This window comes from Phyllostomus discolor, chromosome 7 (assembly GCF_004126475.2).
Source record: "Phyllostomus discolor isolate MPI-MPIP mPhyDis1 chromosome 7, mPhyDis1.pri.v3, whole genome shotgun sequence".
Taxonomy (NCBI): Eukaryota; Metazoa; Chordata; class Mammalia; order Chiroptera; family Phyllostomidae; genus Phyllostomus; species Phyllostomus discolor.
In genome coordinates, this window is record NC_040909.2 from 108,059,521 (window position 1) to 108,074,261 (window position 14,741).

General features: G+C 41.5%; 1 protein-coding gene across 7 annotated transcripts in view; it reads left to right on the plus strand.

Moving 5' to 3' along the window:
* The first annotated feature begins 10,893 nt into the window (after nucleotides 1-10,893).
* NDUFAF6 (NADH:ubiquinone oxidoreductase complex assembly factor 6) overlaps nucleotides 10,894-14,741 on the plus strand; it is a 34,647-nt gene continuing 30,799 nt past the window's right edge. Inside the window, exon 1 of one of the 7 annotated variants that reach the window (XM_036031271.1) lies at nucleotides 10,894-10,912. Coding sequence is in view for 1 of the 7 variants with exons in the window: in XM_028534066.2 (XP_028389867.1) it covers nucleotides 12,002-12,198 (197 nt within the window). In the remaining 6 variants the exon portion in view is untranslated. Of the gene's footprint in view, nucleotides 10,913-11,290; nucleotides 11,381-11,967; nucleotides 12,257-12,325; nucleotides 12,347-14,741 lie in introns of those variants that run through there. The other 6 variants (XM_036031273.1, XM_028534066.2, XM_028534067.2 and 3 more) reach the window with 6 other exon arrangements.

Sequence of the window (14,741 nt, forward strand, 5' to 3'; positions counted from 1 at the left end):
CTTTGAAGCTCGAATTTCTTCACAGTCTGACATTCTGCTGGGTCTGGTTTGCTCTTCCATCCAGGAAGACTGAAAGCCTCTGTAGCATCTTGTTGCTAATTAGGAGGTGCCCCTTCTAGACTCACGTGACCTTGCAAGCTCATGCCTCTCTGGGAAGAGCAAGGCCCCCCTTCCTCAGAGACAGCCCCAAACCAGCCCACACCAGCCCCACTCGTCTGCCTGGCCAGGCGTATTTGCAGAGTGCATAAACTGTACAACCAGGTGCCTTGTTTCTGGTGCCAAAAAACATGGCTTTTAGAACAGTATACAGAACACTTTCCAATGCTGGGCACTCGGCCAGGAACCGACAATAAAAAGAGGAACAATATAGACTCTGCCTTTGGAGTTTGGGAACGGCCGTGTAAACACACTACCACAGTGAGACCCCATCAAGCGATCAAAGAGAAGCACACAGACTGCTATAGGAGCACAAATGAAGGACTGTTCATTTTTCTTGGATGGGGCTGCAGTCAAGGAAGATTCAGAAGGAAAGAGGCATTTGAATTGGGGTTCATAGGGTGGCTAGAAATTAATGAAGTGGGAAAAGAATGTTGGTATTTTTGGTGACAAGGACAAGCTCAAGAGTCTCTTCCCATACCCCCAACCATGGGAAAGCCTTGGGTTGAAGCTTCACCACTTTGATCTGGTCTTGGGTGCCACCTTTCATACTGGGTTTGTCTTTCTATGTCTCTTTTTGCTTTTGAAGCCACCCAGATGAGCTCAGCAGAGGGCTTTGTATAAGGAATGTAGTAAACAGTGTTCACTTGCCAGGACTGTCCCCTGTGTAGCTCTCTCGGGAGTCTGTGGAGGCAGTAGGTGGCTGGTCAAAGGCCAGGGATTTGGGAGCATGGCCAAATCGTCTCCTTGAAGATACAGCACACAGGACATTCCAGGAAGTGAGAGCAGCATAATCCCACAGTATATTGTTTGCTAGATGAAAATATCCTTATTGACAAACATTTATAATTTGCAATAGGTACGACTTTTGGTTATGCAATAGAATTGTGAACCAGAATGTAATGTTTGAAAGACCTAGACTGCTTATTTCCCTGGAAGGGTTCAGTACGTTTTGCCCAGAAAAGCTGTTCCAAGACCACAGACTACATTCCTAACTCTAGTGAACCTTTTCCCTTGTTGGCGTGTCCTACTGGTTGCCAAAATCAGAAGGGACCATGTGCATAATAGCGTAGCTCCACACAAGCCGCCGCCACGCAGAAAAACAACAGTGTGTGTCCTTTTGGCAGGAAATCAGACAGGGAGAACTGTGGTACTCAGGCTTCAGCCTGATCATGTGGGGTGGGGGAGGTAATGACGAAGCTGTTTATGGAGTTCCTGGAGGACTACAAGCTTCACTGAGCACTGCTGTCCTGCACAGCCCCGACAACAACAACAAACCTGCTGATAGTGTTTTTACTGATTAGTTCCACACTTGCCAGTCCAGGCCACACTCTCATAAACTGGGTTCTCCCTTGATGACCCTGTGTTGACAGAAAAGGCGGTGGTGAGTTACCCAGCACCAGCCCTCAGAAACTGCCTGAGGGCCCTCATTGCAACAATCTGATAACCACAGAAAGTACCGAGGAGTACCTCCCTGCCCTTGTTTGTGATCTTCCAGTGCCTGAAACCCTCCTGCTGAGTTCCCAGTGACTGGGGGATGGAAGAGCCTGGCCCACATCAGTACCAGGAAGGTGTCATTAAAGAGAACGTGAGACAAACCCAAGAACACTTTGTAAACATGAAAAGAACATTCCTACAAAGTAGGCAGGCACGTTAAAACATGTCAGGTCAAAGAATAAAGGCCAAGGGCAGCCAGAGAAAGTTGAGGGCTGTGTCAGCCTGTATTTCAGGATCCCGCCAAAGTAGGATTGCATGTTGATCACTGGGAAAGCATCCCACGCCAAAATATCCGCAGTCGCCCTATAAAGACTGCACATTCTTCAGCCCTGGAATGTGAGAAAGATAGCATCATTCCACCAGTTGCCTGTGCCATTATCTGAGAACCATCACTTCTCTCTTTTTTCATTACCTTCCTCCCACTACACTATCAGTCCATCAGCAAGTCACCTCCAAATTATCTATTGATGATCCAGCCTCCTTTTTATCTCTTCCACCACCCCAGGCCAAGCCACAACAACTCTTGCGGAGGCAACCTCAATAGCCTACCTGCTGGTTTCTACATGCTCTCTCTGGCTCCTCTCCACCTCTGACCTCTGGGTGAAGGAGGCCTTTCCAAGCATTAATAAATGGAAAAAATTATAACAGAAAAAGTTCTATAAATGTGATAACATAAGAGCTTAAATTTTTAAATATAAAAAAAATCATACATATTCCTTAGTAGTATGAGTGACAGGGCTGGGGGTGAGAGAACTTTTACTCTTTACAGTATATATTTTTGTATTATTTAATGTGTTCAGTGAGTATGTGCATATTTTAAAATTAAAAATGACACTGTTATAAACAAGCAAAAGTAAAGAACAAACTGGAATATTTAATACAAATATGACAGACTCAATAACATTTGATAGCCTTAATATATAAAACCTCACATAGATTAAAAAGAAAAAGACCATCAAAAGTATTACACATCCATAAAATGAGTAAGGAAAAAAATTATACTTTGAAACAAACTACTAGGTTTTTAACAAAAAAGATCTCACTAGTAATCAAATAAATAAAAATTAAAAGTGAGAAAATCACTTTCTGCCTATTCAAGTAGCAAAATGTTTTTTAAAATTTGATAAATCTATTACTTTTCATCCACAGTTTGTGGGAATACATAAGAATTTTGGCAATGTCACATATTTAAGAAGTTTACAGTCTTTAACTGATTTTATTTCTAGGAATTTATCATAAGGCAATAATCACAGTTATGAAACAAAGATTTCAACTGTAACGGTTCATCTAAGAATTGTTTATAAAAAGTCCTGCCCGGTATGGTTCAGTTGGTTGGGTGTAGTTCCTCAAAGTGAAGAGTTGCTGGTTCAATTCCCAGTCAGGGCACACGTCTGGGTTGTGGTCCCATTCTTCATTTGGAGCATGTTTGAGAGGCAACCAATCAAAGTTTCTCTCCCTCTTTTTCTCCCTCCTTTCCCCTTTCTCTAAAAATAAATAAAATCTTTTAAAAAATGAATTATTTATAAAGTCAAAACTTGGATACAATATAAGAATGAATAACTAGGGCACTGTTAAATTGACAGTGTCATATCTATCAATAAGATGAGTTATAATTTCAAAAATGTTTATGAAGGCTGAATATAATACAAATACATATTTACATTAGTTAGATATAAATTTACAGTAATTCTAATGAAAATACTTTCAAATTTTTTAATAGAAAAACTGATCCTAAAAGCCAAATGAAAAAATAAACAAGGATGGCCAGGAAAACTCTGGGAGGGGAAAAGAACAAGGAGAAAGGCCTAGTACTACTAGATATATATATATGAAAACATGTTTTAAAGTCATAATACTTAAAAGAACGTGGCATTATGTCACTGAGAGAGAGGGGACAGTGTAGACACAAAGTACATACATGAGTTTATCTGGTGAAAAAGGAAGCATCTCAAATCAAAAGGGAAAAGGTAAACTAATGAGTAAATGATGGTAAGACACTAGGTAAATATAAAGAAAAAAGTTGGATCTCTGACTCTGTAACATTTATGTCCTCCAAAAAAATGTAAAAATTGAAACTATAGAAGAACACAGAAGTACTAGGAGAAAACCAAATAGAATATATTTTTTTAAGTTTTAAAATGAGACAGCCTTTTTAATGATGACTCAAATTCCAAAAGCTGTAAGTGTAATTGATACATTCAACTATATGAAAATATATTACAAAATTCCTATTGTACATGGCAAGATTCCACAAGAAAAGTCAAAGCAAAAACAAACTGGAAAAAAGTTATGACCTGTAGCTCAAAGGGCTAATTTCCCACATGTATACGGAGCTCCTAAAAGTTAACATGGGGGACGTGCAACCCACAGAAAAATGGGCAAAGCTATGAAAAGACGGTTTACAGCAAAGTATGTAAGATGATTCTAAAACTATGAAATGATGCTCCTCTTCACTCTTAGTAAGAGAAATGCAAATTAAAATTATACCAGAATACCATTTTTACTTATCCAATTGACAAAAATCCCAAAACTTGGTAACACGTTCTTTTGTCAAGACCGCACAGGACTGAGTTCTCTCACAACAGCTGGTAGGAGCACAAAGCACCACAAACCTTGTGAAGGAACTTAGCAGCATCTATAGAAATGATAAATTCATGTACCCTTTGACATATAAATTCTGTTCTGGGAATTTATTTATGCATGTGCATGCAAAAAATAATGTACAAAGCCAACAAATGAAGCACTGGTTGTCAGAGCAAATGATGGAATAAAACTCGATGCCTACCAATACAAGACTGGTTAAACCGACTGGTATATAGCTATATAAAAGAAGGAATGGTAAAACTCACTATGAACTCAGATGGAAATATTTATAAGAGAAATTACCAGGAAGGAAAACCGAAGTGCAGGATAACGTGAACAATAGGCTATCTTTTACGTAAAAAGGTGGGGAGAGAATAGAATTTATATTTGCATATATATGCATAAAGGAAAAAGAGGATACTGTATTAGTTAGTTACGGCCATATTACAAATTACTCCAAACCTTAATGGATTAAAACAAACAATATTTATTATCTCATATGGTTTTTGAGGGTCAGGAATCTGGAAGTGGCTTTGCTGGGTGGCTCTGGCTGAAGGTGCCTCGTGACGTTGCAGTGAAGTTGGCAGCTAGGGCTGCAGTCATGCTGATGAGCTAGAACATCCACTTCCAAGCTCACCCACATATTAGCAGGAGGCTTCTGTTCCTTGCCTTATGGGCCTCTCCATAGGGCTGCTCAGATGACATTGCAGCTGGCTTCCCATAGAGCAAGTGATGGGGGTGGGTAGAGAGAGCGATAGATGTGGATGGAGAGAGAGAGTGAGATATCCCATGATGGCGAGCGAAGACCTCATAACCTAATCTCAGAAGTGGAGTATCACCACTTATGCAGGACTCTATTTGTTAGAAGCAAATCCAGTTCACGCTCATGGGGAAGGGAATGAAAACCCATCTCTTGAAGGCAGGAGTGCCACGGAATTTGTGGACATATTTTAAAACCATCACATGTACATACTAACTAATGATAGTGGTTACCTAGAGTCTGTGGTGGAGTGAGGGGATGGGCAGATGAGGAGTGGGTAGAAGAAAATTTTTCACTGGTATCTCTAATTGTAGTAAAATACACATAAAACTTACCATCTTAACCCCTTCTAAGTGTACAGTTCTGTGATCAAAACCAACTCCATGTCCATGTCCCAGATTTCATTTCATTTTTGTTTCATGCTGTGATCTTTGACTCACCTCACTGTCCTTAACAAGCATATCAAAGCCTTCTCATTGATGATTATGTGTGTTCCTTAAAATGTAGTCACAAATAATTTTGTTAGCAATGGCATGACAACTGAGATAAACATCATACTGGTGATCGTATTGATTATAAACAACATCACAAGACGATTGGGAGGTATGGCCCCTGGTGCTACTGCATTCTTTGTCACTTTGTCTTGTCAGTCATTAGTACCTGAGTTATACTATCAAAAAAGTACAGCAACAGGGGTCTGTGGCAGAGAATACTCATTTAGTAAGTAATTTACCCTGTAGTGAGTTGTTATGTGCTGTGGAGTTGCCTGCATTTTCTTTGGCATGAAGATACCTTTGGTTATAGTGGCCCTTACACTTTTACCCCAGCATGAGACAAGTTCTGTGGCATTAAGTACATGCACATTGTTGTGCAACCATCACCGCCATCTGTCTCCAGAATTCCTTTCATTTTGAAAAACTTGAACTCTACCCGTGAAACATAACTCCCTATTCCACCCTCCTCCCAGACCCTGGCAACCACCATTCTAATTTCTCTATCTGTGAATTTGATTACTCCAGGTCTACCTTATATAACAGGAATCCCACAGTATGTGTCTTTTTATGACTGGCTTATTTCACTTAACATAATGTCCTCAAGGTTCATCCATGTTGTAACATGTGTCAGAATTTCCTTTTTTAAGGCTGGATAATATTCCCTTTCTGTGTATGCCACACTGTTTATCCCTTCATTGGTTAGTGAACATGTGGGTTGCTTCTATCCCTAAGCTATTTTGAATAATGCTGCTATGAACCTGGGTGCCCAAGTACCTCTTAGAGTCCTCACTTGTATATTTTTATATTTAATTTTTTTCACCATGGAAATTGCATTAGTAATCAATTGCTGTATAACAAACCATCCCCAAAGTTGATGGCTTATAACAACAATAATTTATTATTTCTCTTCTCTGTGGGTTGGCTGGGTGGTTCTTTTGCTTGTTTGTCTGGCTTCTGAAACATTCATCTGGGAGATCTGATGGGCCCACAGGTCCAAGTTGGCGTCATTCACACGTGTGGTGGTGGGTCTTGGCTCTCACCTGGTTCTCCTCCACACCACCTCTTATCCTCTGGTAGGTTAGGCCAGCTCCCCTATATGGCAGACTCAGAATTGTTGAAGAGGGAAGAGCAGAAGCTGCAAGGTTTCTGAGGTTTACGCTCTGGAACTTGCTCAGTGTCACTTCTGTTACCTTCTGTTGGTCAAAGCAAATGTCAAAGTCGGTTCAGATTAAAGAGGTAGTAAATAGAGTCTACCTCTTGATGAGAGTAGCTGCAAAAAAATCTGTGGCCATTTTTAATTTACCACAGGAATATATTACCTATTCAAAAACATTAAATAAAATGTTTATATGAGTAAATCTTAATGATATGGGAAAATTCATGCTACAATATTTTAAACAGCAGAGAGCAAAACAGTCAATGAGTTATGATTTGTATTTGCACCACCTTTGTCCCCTGGCCTCCCTGCTGCCTCCCTGACTACTCCGTTTTTAGTCTTTCCCCCGTCTCTACTAGAAATAATGGCTCAACGCAAAATAGCTTAAAAAGTAAGGAATATAGATTATTTCACAGGATTTTTTTGTTACGTGAAATAATCCAGTTCCAATGGCATCTACTCACTTACGTCAGCAGGAACCCAGGGTCATGTCAGCATTTCAGCTTGAATCTTAGGCTTGTCTCCCTTGTGGATGCAAGATGGCTGTTTCAGTCACAGGCGTCACATTTAGAAATGACAACCTCTAGAGCAAGAAGAGGTAGGCATCTTCCTTGTGTCTCTGTGCCCCTCTTATCTCTTCCTTTTGCAAAAAAGATTAAATACACAGAAAAGTTGAGAGTGGTGCAATGACTAACCATAGGCCCTCTATCTAGATTCAACAATTGATAACATTTTGCCACATGCAGCAATTGCTTACTCTCTCTCTTTCACTCTGTGATATATGTATGTCTCATATGTGTATCTCATGTATATCATACATATCTTTTTTCCTGTATCACTTGAAAGTAAGTTGTAGACATCATGACACTTGAATCCTACACAATACAGCTTATATTTCCTAAGCATAAAGATGTCTCCTGTAGAACCATAATATCATCACACAGAAAATTAACAAAATTTGCTCTGACCGGTGTGGTTCAGTAGGTTGGGCATCATCATGCAAAGCAAAGGGTTGCTGGTTCAATTCCCTGGTCCGGGTGCATGCCTGGGTTGGGGTTTGGTCCCTGGTCCAGGCGTGGCCTGGGTGTGTACAACAAGCAACCAGTCAGTGGTTCTTTCACATGGATGTTTCTCTCCTTCTCTTTCTCCCTCCCTTTCCCCCTCTCTAAAAATAAATAAAATATTTTTTAAAATATAAAAAAATGAGCAAAATTACCTTACATTATTTAGTGCAGTCCAAGTCCAAACTTCTCACTTGTCCCCAAAATGTGGTTTTTAGCTTATCTGTTTCAAACCAGAAACCAACCAAGTTTCATAAATTACATTTGGTTTTATATTTCTTTAGTACCTTTTAATTTAGATTATCCCCCAATCTGTTTTCTTATGACATTAAGTTTTTCTTTCAAATTATTTTGATATGTTTCCTCATGGTGTCATTTATCTTGTTCTTATCTTTGTATTTCTTGTAAACTTTAGATTTACAGGCTTAACTAGATTTATGTTAAACTTTTTTGGCAAGAATATTTCATAAGTGATGTATTGTCCCTTGTGATCTCCTTTTATTAGTGAGGCAACTTTCTCAGAAACCCCATAGAGAACTTTGCCACAAGTGCCATTGTTCAAAGCAGAGAAACATGCACTGTTCTGGACCAATCTAAGCACTGAACACCATGCTGAGATGTGCTTCTGGGGTTGAGGGTGATGCCTGGCTCCTCTAAAGAAGGAAGGTGGACATGTGCACAAAAAGGGTTCTAACAGCCCGAAGAAGAAGGCGGCATCCTTTCCCTGACCCTTCTGTGAATCAGCAGGTTCTGCTGGTGCTACCTTCACCACATCTGATAACCACATGCGCTTCTCCATCTCCACTACTGCACTTGTCCAAGGCACCAACAACCATGGCCCAGTCTCTGTCAGAACCTCCGAACCTGCCTCTCCCTGTTTCCAATCTATTCTCCAAACAGACACCAGAGTTGTCTTCTGAATCTAAGTGGATGATGCCAAACCACTGTTTTACTTGCTCCAGTGGCTTCCCAGTGCACTTAAAAAATCCTGAAATCTCAACTTGGCCTACAAATGTCACATAATTTCGTCCCTGCTTACCTCTCCAGTCTCACATGGTCCAACCCTCCTACGCATTTAGTAAGTGCCAGCTACACAGGTTTTCACTCTGTTCTTTGAATGTGCTGAACCCTTTACTCATTCACAGCTTTTGCACATGCAGTTTCCTCTTGTGGAACACTACTCTCACTCTTTGCCTGGCAGCAGAATATAGTTCTTGTTATGGACTGAGTTGTGTCTCCCCTACCTCCTGATTTTATGTTGAAATCCTAACCTCTAGTGACTCAGAGTGTTATTTAGAGATAGGGTCTTTAAAGGCATAATGGGGGGGGGGGGCTTTATCCACTATGATACAGACACACATGGAGGGAAGGGCGTGTGAGGATGCAGGGAGAAAGTGGCCATCTACAAGCCAAGGCGAGAGGCCTTGGAAGAAATCAATTCTGCTTCCATTTTGATCTCTGTTATCCATCCTCCAGAACTGTGAGAAAATAATTTCTCACTGTTGTTGAAGCCACTTTGTCTGTGGTACTTTGTTATGGCAGCCCCAGCAGACTACATAGTAGTGAAGCAGCTGAATTCCGGAGCCGGCTTCCGAGGTGTAAAATGTGCCTCTGTCAATTACTAATGTGTAACTTTGGGCAAATTACTTGGATTTTCCATGCCTTGGTTTCTGTTTCTGTAAAATGGGGATGACAGCAATAGTACCAACAGAGCGACAGCCATCCAGTTTTCCCCAGTCTGAGGGGTTTTCGGGGATGCAGGATTTTCTGTGCTAAAACCTGAGCAGTCACCCTAAACAATATGGCTGCTGTGAAACTGAATTAATTCTATGTTAGAAGAATTCATAGTACCTGGTAAGCACTCAATCAATAATAGGTATAGTTTACTATTAATAATATTTCAGATCTCAGTTTAACTATCACTTTCTGAGAGATACTTTCTCTGACCCCATAATCTGGATTAAGACTCCTTATTAAAATCTTTCATAGCTATTCTTTTTTTTTTTAAGTGGTTTCCCGAAATCCATTCTCCTTATTTTCAATGGTAATAGGACCCCCGATTTCTAGAACTGGGTACATGGTTGCCTGGAATAAAGACTATTTCCCAGTTTCCCTCATAGAAGAGTAAGTTTTGACCAGTGGGTTACTAGCCACTGTGCTATGTACAAATTCTGGGTTGTACCTTTAAAGCAGCAGCCACGGAAGCAGTGGATAGAATTAAGGGGGTCTGTAAACTTGAATGGGAAAAAAATTTACATCTGTATTTTCAGTAACTGCTAACAAAAATGTAGCATTTTCTTTAACTATGAATATAGGCAACAAAGCATGAAGTATTGGGTTGGCCATAAAGTTCATTTGTTTTTTTCCATAAGATGACTCTAGTAGCACTTAGTTGTCTTTAACTTCATTTGAAACAATTTTGTTAGATTGTATTATGATAGCTGTTGTATTAGCATGCATTTTAAAAAAATTATCAAAATCGGTGAATTTTTGTGTAGCCATTTTAATATTGAAGATGGAAGAAAAGATGCAACATTTTCATCCTATTATGCTTTATTATTTCAAGAAAGGTAAAAGAGCAACTGAAATGCAAAAAAAGATTTGTGCAGTGTATGGAGAATGTGCTGTGACTGATCAAACATGTCAAAAGTGGTTTGTGAAATTTCACGCTGGAGATTTCTCTCTGGATGATGCTCCACAATTGGGTAGGCCAGTTGAAGTTTATAGCGATCCAACTGAGACATTAACTGAGAACAATCAATGTTATACCATGAGGGAGATAGCGGACATACTCAAAATATCCAAATCAATAAAGTTATTGGTGAAAATGAAAAATGTGTTTTTTATTTTATGGAAAAAACCATGCAGACTTTTTGGCCAACCCAATATTAGCAGCAATTATGATTGTCTCACCAAAATGATTACAATCATTTTGCCACATGCCACATTTTCATATCACATAATAGTTTTACAGATATGTAACCTATTATTTATGGTCATGACCACTGTGAAATCTGAAGTTAGACTCACTGCTAGATCTCATTATTTAATGCTTAAAGCAACACATATATTGCTCTATTCCATGGCACAAACATGGTTAAGGACTCCATCCTGTCTTAAAGAGAAGGGCATCTTGCCCTTTGCCCTTTCACTCTTGCTACTGGCTGGCATGTGGAACCAGTAGTGGGTCATCTTGAACACACAGGTGAGGAAGAGGTAATGATGATTCCAAACTGTTTCCCCTGGTTGTGAGAAGGGGGACATTGTCCAGATAAATGAAGAGATTAAGGAGTTAATTTGATGTGTTTTTTAGACAGGTGGATTTTGAAATAATGTCAAGATGTCCAGATGGAAAAGTCCAGCTGGGCAGGAGATCAGAATTGGAGATGAAGATGAGTGATTTTTTTTTAATGGAGCAGGTCAAAACTGATATGAAAATACTAGTGTGTGTCTGCCAGAGCTAAAGAACAGAAGCCCAGAGGGAAAAGAGCATTATGCAAGAACAGGACTGAAGTCCTGCATAGGCTGGAGAGGCAGTCTCAGGGAGCAAAACCAAAGCAGGGTGAATTGGCTGGAGTTCCCAGGCCCAGACAACAGAGTACTGTCTCTTGGGTTTAACAAGAAACATTAAGCTGGAGTCACAACTGCAAATAGCCAGAGTTGAAACTGAAAGGTGAATAGAGGCTATATGGGGGGGGGGGGGGGGCGCTTTATCCAACCCGAAGTAAAGATTGTCGAACAGGGAAGGGGCATGATCAGATGTACATTTTAGAAATAACCTGTCCGGCTGCAGCATGAACAGTTTGGACAAATGTGGAGGTGGTGTCAGCTGGGATCCAGATGTAGGCAGCCGCTGGCTTGCACCAAGTCAGGCGCGGCGACTGGACTGAACTCTAATATTTGCGGGGCCTGAGGATAAGAGTACCAAAAGGAGACTCAACATACTATGTCAGTAAATACTTAAAAGTTATATAGCTAGTAAACGGTCTAAATATGCTCTATCCTCCTAGCTGGATAAATTGATCTTCAGAAGGACCTGGAAGGGACGGGGAGAGGCTGGCGCGATCGGTCGGATTTCTGCATTTACCCGGGGCTTTCCCAGAACCCAGAAGGCTGAAAGAGCTTGGCGGCGACCCCGTTGCGGAGAACCACAGCGACATCTGGCGCTTCTCCAAGCGATGCAGGAGGTCCGCCTTCCCGCCACTGAGAAAAGCGCTGGGGGATCGGCCGGGGGCGGGGCCTGGCGTGACAGCAGCGGCCGGCTTAAGGCTCAAAGGCACGTGACACCGGTGTCATGGCGGCTCCCACGTTGGGCTCGGCTTGGGGCCCGCTACGTCTCGGCCTACCTGGCCTGTGCCGCCGCCGGTCCCCTCGGGGCTTGTGGGCGCGCGAGCGGCGGCTCCCGGGGTCCGCGGCTTCCGGGCGGAGCGTGACTGCAGCCAGTGGGTCGGGCGTGTCGGGCACTGACCGCTACTGCATGGAACTGCTGCGGTGAGCGAGCCCGGCCTGCCCGCGAAAGGTCGGGGAACAGCCCCGTAGGGCAGGGCGGGCGCGGTGAGACTCCGGGGCTGGGGGTGGCGGGCGAGCGGACCTGCTCGTTTCTTGCGTCCCACAGCGTGTGCGCTCCAGTTGGCTCCAGGTGAGGTCGTGCTGCAGAGCGAGGGAACAGGAACTTTTACACGGGTCACGAAATTGTGGCAAAAATGCCTTCGTCTTCACCTTGCTCAATCCTTACTTTTTACCCAATTCAGCATTTTGCATGCATAGCTTTATTAAGTTTAAAAGACGGCTAGTAATTAATTTTAATTAACAACAGTAGCTATCTCTCAGTTCATTTTATGTGTCAGGCACTCCGCAAAGTAATTTACACCTACAGTTGACCCTGAACTACTCCTGGTTTAGGAGCGCCGGTACCACCCACTTCCCCCACGCTCCACAAACCCTTTGAAAACCCCAGTATAACTTTTGACTCCCCCCAAATTTTCCTACTAATAACCCACTGTTGACCGAAAACCTTACCAGTAACATGAACAGTTGATTACTGTATTCTTACACTAAAGAAATCTAGAGAAAATGTTAAGAAAATCATAAAGGAAACACATTTACAGTATTTATTACCCCCCCCCCCCCCCCCCGCGAAACCCTCCCGACCCAAACCTGTGTTGTTCAAGGGCCAACTGTAATTTACTTAATCTTCATTACAAATTGTGATGGACAAGTGTAGATCTCCCACTTGGATTATGAGGATTAAAGCATTTAGAACAATGCCTGGCATAAAGCAAGGGCACTGAGAATACAATATAAGCCATTCTTATCTCATTTAATGGACTGGGGAACCGAGGTTTAGAAAAACTAGGGAATTTACCTTAGCTTCACCAGAATAGCCTCATAACGTCAAGGGCTTGATGACAATTTCTTTGCCCTGGTAACACCAGAGAGCCTGGCACATGGGAGTCGCTGTTAATCATTTGTGGAAGGAAGTTGGGTGAATCAGGTTCGCTAACACTTCTAGGCAGGGGCCTGTGGTGTAATCCAGGCCTGACTGCAAGAGGCCAATGATTTAGCATCCCCCTGCCCTCCTGTTGGGCTGGATTCCTAACAGTGGTAAAAATGCTCCAAGTGCCTGGCCTCAAGGACTTCTGAAGTGTTAGGATAATTAAACTATCTTGGGTTTGATTGGGCTATTGAATCCAACTTTTAAAAATTCCTTTTAGCAAAGTGTAGCATAACACAACAAAATTCCCATGTGTTTTGTTTTTAATCATGTTTTTAATAGTGTTCCTCCCACCTTATTTGTTGATTACTTGTGGGGAAAGAAGATAGCAGTAGTGGAAATCAGGGCATTAAGAATTTTAAGTCAAAACTGCTACAAGGCCCTGGCTGGTGTGGTTCAGTGAACTGAGGTGCCAGCCGACAAATCAGTATGTCAGAGGTTTGATTACTGTTTAGGACACATACCTGGGTTGCCGGCCAGGTCTCCAATTTGGGGGTGAGCAAGAGGCCACCAATCAATGTTTCCCACTCTTTCTCCCCTCTTTCCCCCTCTCTAAAAATAAATAAAGGACATCTTTTAAAAAATTGCTGCAAAGGTTATGTTTATTTTTAAAGTTATATTTTAAAGTTACCATTCTTTGATGATAAATTTGTTACCAAAATGAATCATTTGTACCATATCGGCTTGTCCAATGAAATTTTTCTTTCATACTAGTAGTGTTCCAACTTTCCTATCCAGAGGTGAATAATCACTGTTACTAATTTTTTATATTCCCATGATGGTCTATAGACATCACATGATACCTTTTTTTCAAGTATCTATTTACAAATGGCCAGGTCCTTAGTCTGTCCATGCTGGTTTTGGAGTGGAATAGAGGCTGTTGACTCTAGTGTTTTAAAAGCCAGGATTTTGCAGGCAGACCTGATCTGAATTTATTATTTCTAGCTCTGTCACTTGTGAAAGTTACATATTTTAAAATTCAGCTTTTTCCTCATTTGTACATTACTATTCCTATTCCTTATAGCTTGCTTGCATGGATTAAGCTTAATGATGTATGTAAAAATGCTGGCACATACCAAATGCTCAAGCAATAGTTTAGAAAATAAAAAAAAAATGAAACATGAAAGGGAATTGAGAACTTCTAGCTTCTAATTGTCTGGAATTATTTGTGCAGGGTTGTTTTGGACAAGTATCTTAGGCAAGGCCTCCAAATACCAGAAAAGATCCCAGGCTGTAACTTCAGGTTAGCCAGCCAGGGTTCCTGGGAAAATCTTATACCTAATTTACATAGGCTGCTTGGGGTTTGGTTTTTGAGGAACTGTTGCCTCAGGTCTTGGGATTGGTGCTGTACTGAGGAGGTGCTAGTGAAAGTGCACCTGTTCTCCAGCCTCACTGGGGAACCAGTTCTTCCTTTGCTTCCATGGCACAGGTCCGTGGAATTAGCACAGCAGTCCTAACATCAGCTATGCTTATTTCTCATGTCTGTCTCCCCCTGCTAGACTGAAGTCCATATCTGTCTTCAGTGGCTAGCGCAGTGCCT